This window comes from Urocampus carinirostris, chromosome 4 (assembly GCF_059441175.1).
Source record: "Urocampus carinirostris isolate Australia breed hairy pipefish chromosome 4, RoL_Ucar_1.0, whole genome shotgun sequence".
Classification (NCBI taxonomy): domain Eukaryota; kingdom Metazoa; phylum Chordata; class Actinopteri; order Syngnathiformes; family Syngnathidae; genus Urocampus; species Urocampus carinirostris.
This window is the reverse complement of record NC_142352.1, coordinates 38276458-38297532: the sequence shown is the minus strand read 5'-3', so window position 1 is coordinate 38297532 and position 21075 is coordinate 38276458. Positions and strand designations below refer to the sequence as shown.

The 21075-nt window shown below is 38.2% G+C and overlaps 1 protein-coding gene across 1 annotated transcript in view; it reads left to right on the top strand.

Moving 5' to 3' along the window:
* Positions 1-21075, top strand: part of zfhx3b (zinc finger homeobox 3b) — a 190107-nt gene that overhangs the window by 152022 nt on the left and 17010 nt on the right. The window contains exon 6 of the mRNA XM_088334472.1: positions 10238-10345. Within this exon, the coding sequence (XP_088190598.1) occupies positions 10238-10345 (108 nt within the window). The remainder of the gene's footprint in view (positions 1-10237; positions 10346-21075) is intronic.

The window sequence follows — 21075 nt, the reverse complement described above, 5'->3', positions numbered from 1 at the left end:
TCGAAACATAATGCAGAAAGTGATTACAACGGCAATAATTTCGGCTTGAAAAAACTGCGGAGAAATTCTTAGGAAGATCACAGAGGCAGGAAAACACGTGTGTTGAAGTGACCGATTCGACGAAAGAACATAAACAAAAGAATACTCCTAGCAAGAAAAGGACTTTTCTGCCAAAATGGACTCAATTATATTCCTGGTTACGCTATGAGGAGGATGATAATGGATTGGACCTTGAGAAGGCATTACAACTGTGGCGGGACAGCAAACCACGAAGAATATACGAACTGCAAAATCAGAAGTGATAACTTGCTTTGTATTACCAATTAACTCTGATTAAAACTGCATGAATATATAGATTAATATTTCAGCAATTATTATTTTGTATAATGTACAATATTATGTACTGAAAAATTTGAAGTGATAACTGCTTTGTAATACCAATTAACTGTTATGATTAAAACTGAATGAAAATATAGATTAATATAATTATTTCAGCAATATTATTTTGTATAATGTACAATATTGTTGTGAACTGAAAAATCTTGAAGTGATAACTGATTTGTATTACCAATAAACTGTGTTGATTAAAACTGAATGAATATATGGATTTATATTATATATGTGTCGCCGATTTACAATTTCAACCCCGATAACACTACATTTTGGGGACCCATAGATCTCTGTTAGGGCCCAAAGCTTTTTGAGCGTGCGAGTCCGGGACCCATCACTTTTCAGAGGTAAAAATAAACACTGCTGTTGGCGCGATCACTTTGGTGGTATACCGTCCCCTAGCCAATCATTGTTTGTGAAACTGGTAACGTTTACCAAGGCTTGCTAGCAGGTGCCTACTCCCAAACCTGGAATATGAATGGCTGAACCAACAGTTTAATCCAACCCTGATGTTACGGTACACAGCCTTTAGGATTTTTTTTGAAGGCTTTCAGGTAGATTTCTGAGCCTAGCAGCAACTAATACCTGAAATGTGATTAGGTAAATGCTTAAATGTAAAAGCACACATCTGCAAGCAATGGAAGAGCCATGAAAGGAAGCTAAACATTTGGAATTATTTATTAAGTATTGATGGACAAAATATAATTAACATCACATGATTTAGAATATTTTTAAGCCAGCAAGGAAGCCTTTGCACCAATGCTTTATATTTCCTCTAAATAGTAACTATAGGCAAGGGGATAAAGATGATGAGCTGGTGGGGGGGGCTTGGGGGATTTCTTCTGTGTGAGCTATGGCTGCTGTTTGTGATTAACTTGCCCTTTAAAGTTGTTTTAGTTATTAGCTGGCCTACCCCTCCTACCTTTCCTCTGTTTTGCCGAGCTCCTCCTGCCTGCTCTCCCTCCCCTCCCACCTTCCCTCCCCTACGCTCTCCCTCAGCCCCATGGAGACACAAAGTATCCATTCACATTTAGATCTTGAGGTTACAGCAGGGCCAGCGGCGAGAAGGGGATGGCGGCTTTGTTCCCCCACATCCCTCCCCACGCCAGTAGAAGGGTCAGGAATCTAACACGTAACATTGAGCAACAGCGTTAAGGTATAAGCAAAATGGAAGATATGTGGCAAGGTGCTGAACAGCGTCTGTGACGTGTGTTCTGACTCGAGTTCTTCCATAGCCGACATCTCCCCCTTGGCCTCCCCCAAACCGTCCCCACTAGTGATGTTGTTATTGAAGTATTTGCTTGACTGACACTTCACGGTTTTGTCGCACAATTTGTTTGGTCTATATGTTACCGGGGCATGACCAGTTAGTTGGCCGACAATTTTACTGGTGGGTAGCAGTGTAAATCTCCAAGCCAAAGGTGATCTGATTATAGTTTTGGATGTGTGAACTGAGAAACCTTTCAAGGATGTTTGATTCGACTTAGAGGATAACAATTTGATACGTACGGTCATTACACAGTTGCTTTTGTTCTCGTTTTACACATCTGAAAAAATATGTGTCCTTATTGCCAATGTTTTTACACTCTTCTATATATTCTAAAGTCGGAAGAAGGTATATATTTTTTCTTTTGTTTCACTAAAAATAAAACGAGAACATGTACACTTAAACTAAGCAAACCTGTTTTATTTGTCATTTAGTTGGTTGTTTTTTTTAAGTATGATATTATCCATCTTATTTTATTTTAGAAGTATCAAATATCTTGAAATCTAAAAAAATATACAGTAGGCCTACATTGTTTATTGTTTGCAGTGTAGACCCAAGTATTTTATTTTGATAATTACTTTATCATAAGGTGATTAAAAGTAGAAAAAAACAAGAACATAAAATGTGTCCTACATACTGTATTGTAATGAATTACAAAAATAACCAACAGGCATATGTGTTCATGTATTTCATATTTTGTCATTTTAAGGATCATGGGACTAAAATTCCATTTCCCCCCATTTATGTTATTGATTATTTTGGCAAATCAAGCTATTGTTACTTATAAATTATTATTGACCAAATCAAGTCCAAATTGATAAGGTTTGAAGACTACAAGATGCCCATTTATTTCTTGTGTGCACTACCATTCAAAAGTTTGGGGTCACCCAGACAATACCATGTTTTCCATGAAATCATACTCTTTTCCATTAATCATTAATTTGCCATTGCAAAATAAGTTAAAAGTATGGTGGAGACATTAAAACAGTTAGAAATGATAATTGCCATTTAAAAAAGAAGTTTCTATCCTTTAAACTTTCTAAGCAACCTCAAACTTTTTAACATTAGTGTAGCAATAGTACTTGAGGTATATTGACGTTGTATCGGCAAGAACTCTAGGGTTAAGTGTCTGGACTATTGGTGTCAAGCATGGACAACCTAGACAGCTTGTGACTATGCATTGGGGTATTCGGGGGGCAGGGAGGTACTTTGAAGGAAGGGTGGGGTCTCGTATTGCATTTGTGGGGCGCAGAGGTGCTGATATGTGGACAATGCAGCAAAGCACCCCCAGCACGGTTCCTGTGTCTCATTGTCCTGAGCCGCCCCTACTGTCACTTCCATTTGCACCCTCCAGTCCAGAGTCAGGACAACTTTGATAGCGGGCAAAGGGTGCAAGGCATCATAGAAAGATTGGCGTAGGGGTTGCAAAGGTGATTTGAGATCACCTTAAAAGAAAAGCTAAAGAAAGCTGTTGCAGTCTGGATGAATTGGTGAAAAGTAAAAACACTCAACTGAGTTGGAGAGCAGTTAGGGGCCACCTTATTTAAATGATGGCTGCCCTTGTGATCATAATGAGACACAACTAGGCTGTTTCTTTTTTAAGGAAGTGCTTCTTAGGTAGGAGAAAGTCCGGCAGCATCATCAGGGCCAAGGCCGGCAGCGTGGAGGGAGGAGCCTAATCTCGTCTGAGAGATTCCGACTGACTCTTATTATGTGCTGCTCTTCTTCTGCTCAGTCTGGGAAGACGGAATACTGGAAAGTGCAGTGGTTACCATCAATTATTTATTAGGGACGTTTGTGCTTGTCAGTCTGATTAGCGTCAGTATAATCACTACTTGTGTGTGTGTCGGAGGGAGGGTGGATGTGAGGAAAACCAAGGCTGTTCCTGCTCATCATGAAGGTAATATTGTTGTTTTTTTTCACCCTCAGTATCTTCTTCACCGGACTTCCTTTGCATAGCATCTGCTTTTGTCATCTCACAACACCTCTTCTGTCTTTTCCCCCACCCCTCACTCATGCACTTTCTCTCTCTCTCTTTCTCTCTCTCTCTCTCTTCTCTCTTTTTTGCTGCCCCCTTCCCTCCCTCTCTGTCCCCCACCTCCCCCTCTGTGCACCTCATTAGTGTGTGTTCTCCTGGCATGTAAAGAGTGACACCTATGGGCCTGATTAAGCCCCTGCACTCACCGCTGTCACACGAGCTTGGAAAGCTCCTAGATGTCTGATGTGTAGTGTGTAGGGCATCAACTAACAACTATATTGAGACACTGACTAATGAAATCTTAAATTTGATGATTTTTTTTTTCTCCAATTAAGAATAAAGTTGATTTAATTACTTGGCAAATGATAATAAACACAAGAAAAATAGGTACAATAGAAAATATATCTTTTATTTAACATATTTCAGATTCGTGCAAAAAATAAATATGCACACTATAAACTAATTAGACACTGTACCCAGTCAGTAGGGACATAGATCTATAAATAAACCTCTGTCAATTTTTAGCAAATACATTAAAATGTATTTACCAAGTTCATATGGGTGCTTGTAAATTCTTGAAAATGCTTGAATTTTTAAAGTTGTTATCAAGGATTGATAAGTGCTTGAATTATAGGTGAACTGCTTGTAAATGCTTGAAATTGTTGCTATGTATCTCAACAGTTTACTTAAAAATGATGTCGACACTGCGTTCTGGTGCCTTTGCTTTGACGTTGCATTTTTTTTTCTTCCCTCGTGATTAACCACTGCTGGCATTAGTCTGTATGGTATTGTCCTCCAAAGGATCATCGCCCCCTAAGGGTTGCACCCAAGAGGACTGGTGCATTCTACACCCTGTATTGCCTTGAAAGTTACTCGAATCTTACCAAAGCAAATCAGACGGTGTATCAATTAACTTTCCGACATGCTCCTTGAATGTTCGTGTGTAACCCATCTACCGGCATGATACTCAAAGTCCGCTTTATAAACATCGCAATTGGTCTTTTTATTGGCCGTATCCAGGCTTCTAAACTTAAGAAGTTTTGGTAGGTGGATGTGATGTTAACCAGGCCATTTCTGTGTGTTTGTTTATGCTCTTGGCTATTGCACAGGCACGACTCTCAGCAAAGATTAACTTAATGTAGAAAATCCCTCTCTGAATTTCATTGTCAACTATTTCTAATGTTCATTTGTGTCTACAATATTGATTTATCATCGTAGCCCTAGTACAGTGTGTGCATGATTGTGTGCCTGTGCACTGTCCCCACTGAATGAGTGGCAGGGCAAATCTGATCTAGTCTGCTTGGAACAAATGAGTGTAATCTGTGTGTCAGGCATGAGTTTATTCAGCCTGCATGATTAGATTAATGGAAGTGCTTCATTTAGTTGTATTAGGACGGTTAATGAAGACAATTAATTACGAGACAAGCTTGGGGCTATTGCTCTATGCATATCCCGAATTTGGGTTACGAATGGCCCGCTGCCATCGCTTTAAGTGTCGCTGTCTGGCTCGTCGTCAAGCTCGAATACGTTTTGTATTCGAGGCCACTTTTGACCTTTTGTTAATTATGGACTTGCATTCCTTTAATTATTTCGGGTGAACTGGAGTTGAGGATTAGTTTGGACACAGGGTTGGTTCTAGAATGGAATTAACACTGGACTTGCGGGTGCTTGAATACTTTGGAAATTCTTTAGTTTCAATGTTGTGTTTATAAGGTTTAAAAAGTGCTTGAATTTTAGGTGAAGTGCTTGTAAAAGCTTAAAATTATTGGTATATTTCCCGGCAGTCTGACTCGATAGACATTAACCCATCAACGTTCCAACAGCCTGCCACTGGACTTTTAATAATCAACTATTTGTCTGAACGATGTCACCTGTCACTGAAATATGTCATGCCACATATCATTGGAAAGCTGCAACTCTTGGGATTCAAAATATGTTGACAATTCCAAAATATTCTCACCACTGAAACAAAGCAAAGTAATTTTTGATTAATTTTTACGCACCGTTATTGCGAGCAAATGCAAAATTGTTGATTTGTCTTCTGAAAAGAGAATTCAAAAGTTTACTACTCTTTCCCAATGTCTGAAAAGGACCAAAGTAAAATACAAAATTGCAAAGCTTTTAGTCTGGTTAAGTGGTCGTGTCCAAATGGCCACTTTTAAAAACGTCTAAAAGTACAGTTCGAAAAAGGTGTAAAACACAATGTTTAGTTTTTCAGATTGTAATCAAATTTGACAAGGTGCCAGGTAAGGCTTCAAGCTATTCTCTCTAGTGTTTTGCAGCATACCCATGCTACACTCATCTGCAGGCATTTAGTTGCAAAAAATTCAGGTGAGGATAAAATCCTTAAATTTCTGTGTATTCTAACTCAGACTACTCAACGTTGGTAGCACTTGCAGTGACTATTTCATTTTGGGACAAAACTTTAAAGTCTTAACTTTCAAAAGAGAGGAAGACCGTCCATATTCTCCAAGCAATTCAAGAACAGCATTCAATTTACTTAAGGTACGTCTTGGATTGGTATTTAAGGCAAATTGTACAGGAAACTTAAGGGGTTAAACAAAGAAAAATCAATCCACTCTGCTTAAAAATGATGCCAAAACGCCTCCTATGGTGGTTCCGCTTTGCCGTTGCATTTCATTTTCCCTCATGATTAACAGCCGCTATCATTAGTTTGTATGGCATTGTCATGTAAAGCGCCTTCACCCCCTACGCGTCACACACCAGAGGACCGGTATTAAGACCAATGAGCCAAAAACTGAAAAATTTGCTCTGAAAGGGCTTAAAAAAAGCTTGAATTTGGCCACAAAAAAGTGTACAAACCCTGAATGTTTGTTGGTGTTGGTTCTTTATGGAAAAAAAAATCCCTCGACAAAGTTTATTCTAACATTACCCATCATATTTTTTGTGCTCGTCATTTGGCATACAGCATGAACTAAAAACTGCTTCTAGCGTTGCGTTGTGACCCGTGGTGAAATCAGAGCTTGATGCAAAGTCTAAAGGGAAACGAAAAAGCATTAGCTGTCTATCATTGCAAAGCTGAAGCAGATCATAACGTGTGCAAAGCCTAAAATAATGTTGAGGTGGAGAATTAAGCTGGCTACAAGTGTCACTATGGAAAAAAGGCACAGCCCACCCCAATTTATAAAATGTACCCGGGGATTATTTTGTAATCTCGGCACCTGAGCGACTCTGCAGTATCCAAATTCAGGTAATAGTCAGGATGTTTTATTATGGCAGCATTTTTAAGATCTGTCTCTCTGTATGGGGAAGAACCACATTATAAGGAAACCAGCACAGAACTGTTTTATAAGGAAGGTTTGGAAATGTCTATGTATTTGACATAACGAAAACCTCACCTAGAGAGAGTGGACATCATTGTCTACCGTTGTGCTGCTAAGGTAGTAACCTTCCGAAAAGCTGGGCAGAAAATGATCAGGAAAAGTGCTTTTTGGTCACTTTTAGTCCCTGTAGTTTGTTTTCTTTCTTGTGTTTTTCACCAATCGCTTTCAGTTGCATGACAGCATCATCTAGTGGTCAAATACTCACTGTCCCTTTAAACACACACATACTGACACTGTGATTCGATAAAAATCTAAATCGCTGTCGTTTTAGTTTGCCTTAATGGAATGCTCACATTGTGAAGACAAACTGTAAACGATGGAAACATTCCGTGAAGCCAAAAAAATGAACAGATATACTACAAATATGAAACCACTGTAATACTACAAAATACTGTAAATAATACTACAGATATACTAGACAAAATTTACCATGCGAATACTACAAAACAATACAGAAATACTTAAAAAAAAAAAAAAAAAATATTATGGAAAAACTTCAAAATAAAACTGCAGTAATACTACAAAAATACTACAGAACTACAACAAAAGTCCGAAGGCAGAAATACAAAAAATATACAACTACAGTAATACTACAAAAGTAAATATCAAACGAATTCCTTAAAACAAGGACTTAACATTAACAGTATATTATCCTGCTTTAATTGTGATTGTATTAAAAATAATACTAATCTATTTTAAATAAAATATAACATGTAGATGACTAATTGTATATTTACTGATTTATGAAACATTTGGATCAGTCTCCTGGATCAACCCCTTGGCCAAATTTTTGAACCCAATCACTCCAAAAAGTTGCCCACCCCTGTGTTAAAGACTTCTAGTGAAAGGATTTTCGTAGTGGGATCCGACATCTAATTTAATCAACGTCCATTTAATTCCTAAAATGGTTATTTCCTACCTCAACACTTAAAAATCTTGCTGTTTTTACCTGTGATGTTTATGTTGTAACACATAATTGCCTAGAATTGTCATGTCTGAGCCAGCAATCGAAACGCACGGGAAAGTTCAAGCGGGCTGGGCTCGTAGTGTCGGACCCCCGCCGGTGTAGACGGCAAAGTCGGGCATAATGTAGCATCATAATAGCGGTTTTGGCTGTGGGTTGTCATGTGGCGATCCGGGTCGAGCCGGCCACGTGATGCCTGCGGGGCTGAATACTTGAACAGGATATTTCAGCACGGCTCTTGTAACGTCGTCAATACGTCGATAGCGCGTAGCGTCGGGACCGGAGCGTGAAAGCATTTCCTAAAGAGCATTTAAGCACATTTGCTGAGAATTAGCTGACTTGTGTAATAACTGATAAGGCCTATTGACTAGGCGGCCTAGTTTACTGTTGTCGGATCAATGCGGTTGCGTGCGGCGTCCCGCTACTTTTAAACAAACTTTACAGGCCATGGGGATGTTCAAGGGCCACTGGAGGGAAATAAAGGTGATTGATGGTCTTTTTATTATCCGTTTTCACTATCTTTCCCCTTTGTTGTTACTTACAAACGTCATTATTGGATATCCATTGTACTATTGGACTTTGACGCAACCTAAATGGTCTGATATATCGAGCGGAGGCTTTTAAGATGGTTGCAGGGAATTTCTGCCTTAAAATAAAGTGAAAGGGGTTTTAAATATTAATGCATTTTTCTCTATACATGTAGGGATTGGATGATGTATCGTTTGCAGCTGATGAAAAATGTATGTTGGATTTTATTTATATAAGAGAAAATAGATGGACCTAAAACTAAAATAGTAAATGAATAAATTCACACTCTTTGTACTTATTTTCATTAAGGGCCACTGCCGCCCCACTTGTATTTGCACTGTATTAACGTACTGAGTGGCGCGAGAATGGAGTAACACAATGAAACGATACTGAAATTAGTTGCCAACGCTTTTGATAAGCAATTTTGTCGGTCCGTTGTTGCAGTGAAAAACTACATTTAAACTACACTATACATATATATTAAAAAATAAATATAACAGATAAGACCAAATCACCGACACCTTTTGAATTTGTTTTACTTACACTGGAAAGAGAGGCCCTCCAATTTAGTTTTTACAATGAGAATAAAGACCATTCTTCTTGTTTTTTCCTCAATTCCAGCCATTGGCTTTGATATGGGGAATACTGCACACTACACTGTCAATTTGCAGGTATTGCAGTTTACAACCATTGTGGGAAATGTAGTTTTTTTTGTTAAATCACTGTTTTGACCCTCAAATTTAGTATTTGGTATTTTCTGGTTGATTTTTCATTTTCAATCACGTTGCACTAAACATCACACCACAAAATGAACAAATAACGTTTGACTTTTTGACCCTTTCATTTTGGTCCTTGCTTCAAAATAGCATGCTTCTCTAATCGGTTGGAAACTTGTAGCAAAACAGATGATTGTCTCTTATCTCTCGATGGTAGTTGATAGTAGAACTCAACAGGGTCTTCATTTACAGATATCTTGAAATTTCTGAGTTGAGAAATCACCTGTTGAGCCACTACCAGCTCGGTAGCCTAGATGGTAGGGCGCCTCCCTGCTTGGCCCTCGGCATTAAGGGTTGGAATTGGGGGGTTTGGTCACCTAATGACTCCCAACACAGCAGTTGGGTCTAAAAACCCGGCGCCGATCGAAGGCGACAAGTCACGTCAATAGCTTCGCGTGACAAAATGATTTCCGGTAGATATCATGTTGATGGTTGATACTGGATGAATAATAATAAAAACTGGCTCACTGTTTTGGTTTGTATTTTTGCTCGCTGCTACATTTGTATTCATGTAATGATTAAATCATTGAGATGAGCACATTGCTCAAAATCACATGCTTTATGTTGCAGGATTTAAATCTTCTCTTCCAGTGATTTTCATTGCTGTTGATGATTTGAGGATTTGTCAAAATGGCTTGATTTGCTCTTTGATTTTTAGACGCTCAGACATTTTAAGCCCTTGTGGGCCACAAAAAGAGGTGTGCCGGGCCACGTTAGGCCCCGGGCCATGAGTTTGGCACATGAGCTTTATAGAGATTTTTTTTTTTTTTTTGGGGGGTGTATTTTGTCTTCGATCTTTGCCAATGGAGGCAGAAGTGCAAAAGCAGGCAGCAGATCACATTGTCTTTGTTTGCGCGCCCCGCAAGCGCGTGTCAGCAAATGTAATTGTTGCCGGCTCCTATAGAAACAAAACGCCGCCGTCCCTTTAAGTGCTTTCACCCATTCTGATGGCTTGGTGATTTACATTTGCCGTCCTCCCTCCCCCTTCAGGAGAGCTGAGTGAGGATGTGGAGGCTGCCGGTGAGACCACCACAGACCAGGAGGACCAAACCAAAGACAGACAAAGTGGGGGGGAGAAGGAGCTCACCAAAGGGACAGGTAAGGCCTATATTTCCCAGACACACACGTTCAGGTTGGGGGGCAGATGGGGGTACCTGGACAGCGTAGCACAGAAGGGCCTTTTGTGCAACATTTACAAAACATTGCAAACGCTGCTGGTTCTTTCGGGGCAGAGCGCGAGGGTGCTGTTAATGCGAGTTGTAACACGTGTGTGTTTGGCACCGCCCCCCTTTTACGCAAACGACACACAAGAACATGCAAGATCGCACACTCTGCTTAGAGCAAGTTGCTGTTTAGAGAGTGAATTTTGTGCGTCACAGCTTATTTATTGTACTGTAGTTGACTTGAGCGCAAATTCAGTTCTAAGTGTGTGTAGTTTTTACATTTTAGACATCCAATATTGGATCTTTTAAATTTAACTGGAGTAATTCCTTGCTGTATTGCGTTTAACTTATCGCGGTTTTTATTATTTAGCGCCACCGGTAAAAAAACAACTCAATTCATCAAAAGAAAAACATGATCAAAAATGCATGAACTTTCATATACACATGTATTAAAATATCAGTAGGTCAAGAAATATATTGTAATCCATTGTTGTTTCACTGTTTATTTAAAGTGGTTTCACTACTTTGTGGATTTTTATTGTGCATGCTGTTCTGCATTCTGATCGGCTAAAAGGAGGAATATGCTTGCATTTGCCATCAAAGCTGGACCTCTCCACCTGCTTAACCTACTCTAGAGCCACATGAGGGTCTTTGCCGCTTGTTAGTGGGTCCCTGGCGATTTTCAAAAATGTTTGATAATTGAAAAATATATGGTTTCTGTAGGACAGAACCAGAAGGGAAATGCAGTTTTCCATAACATCTACATCGGCATGTCAAATTCAGTTTGGCTTGGGCGGGCGCATCCACACTTTCTGTTCTCAAGTGATCCAGATTGGTAAAAAAAAAAAAAAAATGTCGGTGCCAGCACAAACTCAAAAGGGAGCTATAAACAAATATAATACTTGTCTTATTGTACTATTGCTTTGAAAAAAGTTTTGTCAGTAAACGGGCAATAAGATCGGATCAAACTACTAGGCTGGGCCTGCTGAAGCTGAGAGTAGTGTCTTTAACATGACACCAGAAAGAACATCAGCTGTTTTACATCTTTACTGCCTTCTAGCGGCGGGAAGAAGCATTTGTATTATATTTATTTTTTTAAAAATCGTAACTTTTTGATAGAAATGAGCTATGACTTGACATAGCCGGAAATTTACGGCAGCCCGAATTAAAGTGTCCAATGGGCCGGATGCACCCTGCAGGCCTTACGTTTGACATGCCCGATGTAGGCCAAAGTCCATTTCTGTTCGTAACATGGAAGCAGTGTTCAAAGAGAACTCACAGACCTGGACCCATTAGTCTAGAACAGGCCTGCACTGTACCCCAAAATGAAAATTTTTCCTAAAAAAATGTAACTTATATACTGTATGGCTATTTTTAAGGCCAAAAGATTCAAATAGACTTCTTACAATTTTAAAAATAGCATTTACTCATGAAATAGATTTGATTGTTGACCTGTTATCTGGGACAAAGAAGTTGAACCAAATCCTAGGGTTCAGCTATACTTGGAATTTTAATATTGACCCAATTTTAAATAAATAGATGGTAGTATCGACCTGGGGAACTGTTATAGAGTAAACAGTCAAGAGAGACAAACGAAAATATCAGCAATATAACAAACAAGCTCCTTTGGCTCTGTTGCCACAGTGACAACTCATTTACAGGTTTATGTTACGGAACAGTAACAAATTGACCTCTTTGTTTTTTTCCATGTGTTTATGTAAATTTGCCACATTAGCGGACCATTTTACCACACAAATCACAACCTGTCATTGTCCTCTTTTGTTTTTGAACAAACAAGTACACCCCTTGCTGCGCTTCTCCTTTATTTCTGACATATTTAGCTTCTGAAAAAGGGTGTGCACGTAGATATGGCCCTCTCTTCTGCCTGGCAGGCAATATGTAACTGCAAGCCAGGTAGGGAGAGCTGCCAAAAGTGTGCCTGTCAGTTTTACAAAGAGGCATGAACTTAGGAGAGTGGCTGAGGGAGAAAGGTGAGATAGAGAAGGGCTGCACTATATACATATATCAGTGGCGTTTAGAGAAAATTGGTGTATGGACGAAGTGTCGATCCCAGGACAAGAGTATCGATCCAATACAAGTGATTGCTTGGTATCGATAATGTCAATGTTTAGATCGATCTTTCTACCCCCTTCCAAATGCTCTTTTTTGTTCAACAAACATGACAATTTCTTCCATCTTTAATCCCTGTTGGTGTTGTGGGGTCAAAACATTTGACCAAGAAGTGCCTCACAATAGTTATTGCTAAAGGCATAAGATAAAGAAATAACGGAAGAAAAAAGCAGACAGTGGACTTCTGATCACAGTGGCATGGGTAGCCACTTGTCACTTTTTGTTTTTGTGACTTTGCAGCATGTTTTGATTTACACTCGTTAGGTTAACAGCTCAAAAAGAGACCTTTTTTGCATACCTCTTTTTTTGTTTTTTAGTAAAGTGTCGGAAAATAACCCAAAGAAAAGGAAAAACTTCATCAGCGTTTGAAGCCCGGTCTTTGTAAAACGTCTTTGATATCCGAACTTTCTATTTTAAATGAGGCTGAGTTGTTTGTGCTCCTTGAAAGGGTGACACTCTGCTTTGATGGGAGCACTAATGATATGCATGCCTGACTGAATATGGCTAAAAGTATGTTTTAGCACATCAAAATAAAGCACTTAAAAAGCATTAAAATGAGCCAGCCGATTAATAATTCACCCGTACCTGGTGGAGACGACGGCTCGCATTAGGATTCTGCCTTTTTTGAAAGGCGTGCAATTCGATACGGGCGCGCTTGGCTTCCTTTCCTCCCCTCTGTCAGCCGCTAATCACTAAATAAGTGTGTTTCTGTGTTTTCACAAAGGAAATATGTGCTTGCATATGAAAAATTTACAGCTTCCCAGCAGCTTATTAGAAACGCTTAGTTAAAAATAGCATGTACATTAGGGAAGCGGGTCTGAGGTTGTGTTTGATGTCAGGGAGGGAAAAAAAGGTGGGTGGAGAGGTTGGGGTGCAGTGTTGTCAGCAAAAAGCAGACAGCTGTACTTTTAATGGAAGAGTCCCTGTTTGCACTTGAAACTTGTTTCTCCCTCAATGTGACCGATGAATACAATGGTTATTCAGTGTTACCAAATGCAGCGGCCCCTCTTCATAAGAGATTAATTTGTTCTCGGACCGAACTTGTAACCAGAATTTCTTGTATTCCGAACAAATTTTCCCCTTAAGAAAAAGCTAAAATAACAATTAATCCGTTCCAGGACTCCTAAAATAGTAAACGTTGACCCTAAATAGCCATAAAATGCGTATTCCTTATCACTATAAAACACATTTAAAGAGTTTTTTTAACATAAATTAAATTATATTAACGAAATAAAATGAGTTTATTATGAGTACCTAACATAGAGGAAGTCGCCGTTTGTCTTTGGAGGTGTACGCATATTGGTGGAGGAGTGAGGGAGCACGAGAGACTGTTATTATTATGTATGTGATCCAATAAAAAACAAAAACAACGCAAGTCGCAGGATCAGGTGAATGAGGTGGGAAAACGTAAATGCGAACTGAGAAGAGCTGATTCCGAGTCTAGCGGTAGTGTCTGCAAATTTGGAGTTCTATTTTTACTTGTATGTCAGGCAATATTTTTGCTCAAGAGACATTTTGTATCTCAATTATTTGTAGCTGGATTGGCCACTGACAAGGGGCCACTGTACTACAAATCTTGCGTTATTTATAACGGCAGTCTAAAGCGAATTATGAAATAACCATTTTTTTTTAATTAAAAGTACCAAACCAGGAAAATAATAAAACAAAAATATATAACCATTTATTGTTCTTTCCAACAGCTTGATCGTTGTCATCACTTTTTCTTCACCTCATCGCTAACTTTATTGGGACCTTGCATTATGGGCAGAAAAAAAAGAAACAAAGCAAACAAAATTACCATAAAATAAGATGTGGTCTCTTTACAACAAAAATGGGACCTAGCCAATTGACTCAACAGGGTAAAAAGCTTGAGCAGGGCATTATCGTCATCTTTTGTAAGGAGTGTGATTGACCATACATTTTTTTTTCCTACTTATAATTACTTTGCCGAATTATGGAATTATCCCAGAAGGTGCTCAAGCCCCTGAATGTTGTGATTTTTTTTTTTTTACTCTTCAACCTACTGGAGTGTTCTTTCTTATCATTGTCATGTAGCTGGCGGCGCGGGGGCACGCTTGTTCCTGTACAAACGACAGTTACTGTCAAGCCGGCACACAAGAAAGGAGCAACGCTACTATCAATCTCATTGTCACTTTCTTGTTCTTCCGGCCCCTCGCTCGTCATTAAAATCATTTAAAAGTACAATACAAGTGGCTGCAAAGTGCATATGTTCCCTGCACGTCATTTGATTTTTGAAGGATGACTTCATTATTTAGGTGCGTTTAGCACAAAGACGACCAAGTTAACATCATATTTCCGGACGTCATCGTGACACTCTGTCACTTTATTAGGTACACCAGCACCACCTAAGGAGGTATATTGAAGACTTTTGGGAAAAAAATACTTTCTGAAAAATAATGATGGCATTTTTCTCTGACCGTTGATGTTTATGTATCGTTGCAAAGGGTAGTTTTGCAGACATATGTTATATTTTGTCAAAAACAAAAACGGCTGCTGTTCTTTTTTCCTTTCTTTCTTGTCCTTCTGTTTTCATTTCATGCCATGAATTCTGCATAAAAAGGGGTGGGCGAGTATCATTCTGATCCAAGTAAAAATATCGTATTAAGTATTGATCAATAATGAGCCATTGCCAGAAAATGTTATGATCATTGAATACCATTAAATTCGGACCATATGCCGCAACAAGATTTCAACCCTGCGTCTTATGCAATGATGCGGCTAATTCATGCACCAGGGTTGCCCGAGCAATGGCCACATGTCAACTATGCCTTCGATTGCGCAATATACTGAAAATAAAGTCAGTAAGTGCCAATAATGTTAACAATAGACTCTATAAAACCTTTCACAGTATAAAAAATAAAATACTTTTCTACGACTGGTACAATTTAAAAGTCAGGAGTGTCAAAGCAAAAAATCCGATATATAACAAAAGAAACTTCCTGCTCTGTTGCCATAGTCACATTGGATTTACAGTTTTTAGTTCAAGAACAGTAACATGTTTACATTTTTGGTTGCAGCAATGTCTCTATGTAAAGTGAACTCCTTTATTGTGTTCGTGTAATGTTTTAACAGTAGCAGACCACTTTACTACACGAATGACATCTGGCATTGTCATTTTCTGTTGTTGAAAAATGAAGTCCACACCTGTTGTGCTTCCCGTTTGCCTTTGTCATATTTAGTTTCTGATAAGGGTGCACACTTAAATTTGGCCCTCTCTTCTGCCTGGCAGGCAGGGCTCTGGGTGAGAGGGAGAAAGACTGCACTCTTTACATATAGAAGTGGCGTTTAAAGGAAATGAATGAATGAATGAATGAATGAATGAAAACTTTATTTCGAACATTATAAAAAAAAAAAAACAGGCCAAAAACAATGACTCAACAACAAAAATAACATTAACATAACATGTTCAAAAAGGGGTAGTAAGAAGCAGACGCTTATTTTCCCTACCCCTTCAACTTCCCTATTAATTACATTTTACACCTAGCTCCTCTTTTGTGTCCAAATATAACAAAATCCCATGGCTATACATATTATATAGGTCAGATATCAATAATTACAATAATAACAATAGTCACATATTTTATACAATAATCATTGTAGTACCCATCTATTAAAGTTATAATGTCCCTAGTCACTAAATATCATTGTGACACCAATGATATTTACAACAATAGCAATAATAACAGTTATGATAAAATAATAGTAACAATAACAACAAATTGGTGGAGGTGTGAAGTATTGATCCCAAGATACCAGTATTTGCTTAATTTCGATATCTTGAATGATCCCTCAGCCCCCAATGTGCATTCTTGTAACAAAAACTCAATATTTTCAATAAACTCAGGTTCAGCACGTGTTAAACTTCCTGTGTGAAATACACCCTTGTGTGCATGTCATTCCACCATTTGAGTTCACGTATTGTATTTACAAACATGGCACTACCATACTGATGCTATCCTTTAGCTGGTGTGTGACATTTAAATTCTTATTTGTTTGCTACCAATAACCTTGCTGTATTTGGAGCCATACTGTAGTTTTGTACTTGTATAAATTAATACACAATTAATATTTTTGTTTACTTTGTTTATCAACACTATTCAGCATCAAAATATTTATTAAAATTGGATTTAGTGTTTTTTGTTTATTTTATTTTTTTAATTACAATGATTTGTAATTGAAATCATACAATATCCACCAACATTGCTCGACTGTTCCAGAATATGTTATAAAATAAACAGATCTAAATATCAACTGAAACGGTGATGTTTGTATATGTTGTACTTCTAACCAACCCAACTAACTCTGTTTTCATGATGGACTATTGTTTTTAAAACAAATATTAACTTTACCAAAAGAACAGATGTATTGGCTGTTACACAGATATTTCAGTTGGATTTTTTTACATTTCAGTTTTGGGTACCATCAAACATCAAAAGATCATAAAGTTCTCTTTGAAATTAAAATGCAAATGCTTAATAAGAAGCCATATTGGATTTTCATTGAAATTTAACTTGTGATTCTTATTTTAGGACATAAAATCAAACAATTATTACATGAAATTACAATCTGCAGCCAACTGGTTACCAATTTTTGATTTATGGCATTTGTCTTCTAGCATTGATTGTGAGTAGACGTTTTGGTAGAAGATCTATTTCCTGTTCAGCACGTATGGGTAAACTGGTTAGGTTGCTTCTGTTTGAGAAAATCTTGCAAACATCTGAAAAAAACATAATGTATCAAGAGTCCCACAAAATTGTGTGTAAACTCAAAAAGTATCAGCTAATGGTCATTTGAGCACGCAGACTGCCATGCTGCGACAAAACAGTTACTATCTCCTTTTTGTAAACATTGATTGTGTTTATGACATAAACTTGTAAACTGCCCTTCCTGAAACTTTATTGGTCGTTCATACTGAGATGAATCAACCTTCACAATGACAGCAGCCCTTGTCTTTTCATGATGCATGTTTTTTAATTTTATTGGCTGTTTTCGGGCCAGGCCATTTAAAAGTTTAAGGAGCACATTTTCAAACCTATGGATGAAATATTTTCCTGTAATGTATAGAAGTCGTTTTATTTGTCCAAACAAAACAATACACTTAATGGTAAGAACCAAGCTAGGATTGGCTTGCACAAGAGCATGTTATCACAGTGGGAGCGAAATGAACATTATGACATGCATAGGAGCTATTAATTAGCAGGATTGTTATTCTTCAGGCTGACTGGACAACTGGATGACGCGGCGTTCACCTTTACAGGACACAAAACTGGAGCGGGGCCATTAGACAGCACGCGCTACAAATCGTAAACAGCCAGCTTTCAGGGGCTTGGCTCGCAAACAAGGACAATTTATGGCCTATTATCTTCAAAGACAAAGGGAATTATAATTTGAAGGATGACAAGCATCCACAGGATGTGTGAGGAATATGTAAACATTTTATATTGCATCGTCTCCCAATTTTTCATCCTGCTTTGACTTTAACAGCAATCACCAAGCTATGCTACCCAAAAAAAAAAAATACTCTTATTTGATTGAAATCTAGCACAGGCAAGTGAACGTATTATATTCGCTTGCCATTGCAGGTGACACAAAGCCCAATTTTTGTCTTTAGAGATTATTTTTTTTCCCTTTATTTTCTTTGTTACTGTATGTGTTTGTCTTTATGTCTGTCACCCCTCTTGAGGGATATGACCAAGATAGATAGATAGATAGAGATTCTACTGAGTGCAATGTCTCATTGTTGTGTCTATGGCATGCTAATTACCATATTCATATCTCTGCCAACATTCAGCATAACACCTTCAGAATCACAGACAGAAAAATCATGATGTGCCGGAACAGGTCTACCCCCACACATTAGTAACAATTAGATATCACCTCATTTGTTCCAGGAAAAAAAAAAGTATTGTCAAGTAGGGCTGAATGATTTTGGAAATTGCTTTTTTTCAGACCTGTATTGCAATTTTGATGTGATTTTTGATTTTAAAAGAAAAGTGCATTTCTGTTCTCGTTTTCTTTTGGGGGAGAACTTGAACATAGTGACATGCAAAGTTACCGCGAGGTGACGTCCTTTGAGACTGTAAGTATAAAACTGCAAAGAATTGACATATATAGATCTACAAATAAAAACAGATCATAAAAACAGATCTGCAGTTGAATAAAGGTTTTCATTGTCATTTTACTAAAGTACAATCAAATTAGAGGGCTATTCCTTTTAGTGTAAGAAAGCGATTTAGAGAGTTACATGCTAGAGACGGGCAACCGCGACTTCTGCAAGGTCTCTGGTATGATTAAAAAACAAGAGTCACAAATTAGTGGGTATCCATGAGTAGTAGCTCAGTTTAATGGGTAAAGGAACTGGGGTTGGGGACTAGCCACATTTGGCAGTAATGGTTTAAGATTAAGATAAAAATCCATGGAGCACGCACTGGTGAACAGCTTTTCTGTGCACTCTTCTGACTTTCCTTAAGAGTCCGATTTAATTAATCAATTCATTTTCAATGTAACGTGCCGCTAAAGTTACGAGTTGGTGTGTGTGTTTGCCACGCCCATATTGGCTGGTGCCATTACAACCTGCTTCTAATTGGCAGGCACTGTTGAACCCCGATATACACGCCATCTCTCAAACAACAAACTGGAACTATAAATCTTTAAAATAACGCAGTGTTTTGTGGTTAGTCTATCACACTTCGTCACATCCTGATATCAATTACATTTCGGTTAATCGTGCAGCCCTATTGTCAACCTAAATGCATGCCAAAAGACAGAGCATAATCAGTTACGAAACATAGCATTGAAAGGCCGAGTTCAAGTTGCATTATTACAGATGCAGCATGCATTAAGAGCATGACTAAGCACAAATTCTCATATACAAGCAACACGTGTTCATCTTTTCATTTATTTTATCTAGTGAAATTAATTGGGACATTTTTAATCTTTCACATTTAGGGAAAATCTAACTATTTATTTTCTCCAGATCACAGCAATGTAATGCAAGGGACAAAACATTTGAATATTCAATGCCATTGGCAACTTTAGACGTTGAATCTCCATTTTCCATTTAAGTAGGCTGGCAGTAAATATGTTAATAAACATAAAACTGTTGTGACAGAGATACAGCTCCAAGTTTCTTATAATATTATGACAAATCTCTGTTTCAGGTTGTAATAGAAGCTGCGTGGCTTTTTCCACGTTTGCGTTTTTCGTACCCAGCAGTAAAAATTACTTGTGATATGTGATATGTTAACCACATAAGGTAAAAAACGGGAGCAAAAATATCTGTCCTCAAAGGTTTCCAATATCTTTGAGAGAAGAACTGTATTTTGGATATTGTTTCCAGTGCTTAACAGGTGTCAAAACAGGCTTTCAAGTAAATGTTCTTGCTACTTTTACGTGAAAACAAGAATGTTTAAAAATGTACAGAACACCAACATTTCAGTTATCCCTTTTATACTATTATTTTAGTCAGATTGCCCCCATTGAACTGAGGAATTATGTCACCTGTTTTTGCATTCTTACATTCTACTTCTGAGGAATCAAGGAATGTTCAATTTTGCAGTCAGGAATAGCTCACACTAGTGAAGCCTAATTTGAATACATTGATTTCGCTGGAGAATTTATAATTTCATTTTCTATCTCAACGGCCGCATTTTTATCTTCATAAGTAAGTATGCCTCTACTAACAAACTACGAGTAGAAGCAGGCGCACAGGATGATGCAGCGGAGGAAAGCAGTAATCTCTTCGCCACGTACATTTTCACTTCACCCTGACTATCAGATGTGTGTCATAATAGTCAATAATAACCATGCAACAACATATAACTTGATATTAAGAAATTCTGCTGCCCACAAGAGCCTAATAAGGCAACTTTTCGAATAACGGACTGCCACTCTATTCACCACCTGAGTCGTACTGTCCCTGGAGGACCAAGTAGATTGATAGCAGCTGCGATTTCTTTGTTGGATTCCAACGTCAGTTTCCCCGCATTTCGATCCTTCACTCTACGAGGTTTTTGTCTGGCGGTTCTCCATGTTCCTCTTGAAAGGCTCCAGATGTGTTTTTACTGTCCCTACAATGCCAAAATAATAAACTCCGGCTGTATATCAGGTGCCAGTGTCAAATTTACCTATGGGACTCATCCACACCAGTGCCTCTAGTTTATAGAAAATGCACAATAATTAATAATTACCTAATGACTGCTTTCTGACTGGGATTTGTGAGCTTTCGAACTTATTGCCACTCTGTCAATGTTTCGTGAATCATTTGCTAAAAGCAGCAGTTCGCCTGGCTGTTACCTCAAAAAAGATGCGAGATAAAGGTACACATAACAAATATATCTAATATTGGGGGAAAATACTCAAATCAACTGTACCTCAAATACAGCAAAGCTATTGACATGTACCATGATTCCCCAATTTTAGTCTTTCAGGACTAGATTCCTCCTGGTTTAAGATTTTCAGAAGTTACACCTGCAAGCTCTGCAAAAACATAATATACTGCCCGCAAAGAGCAGG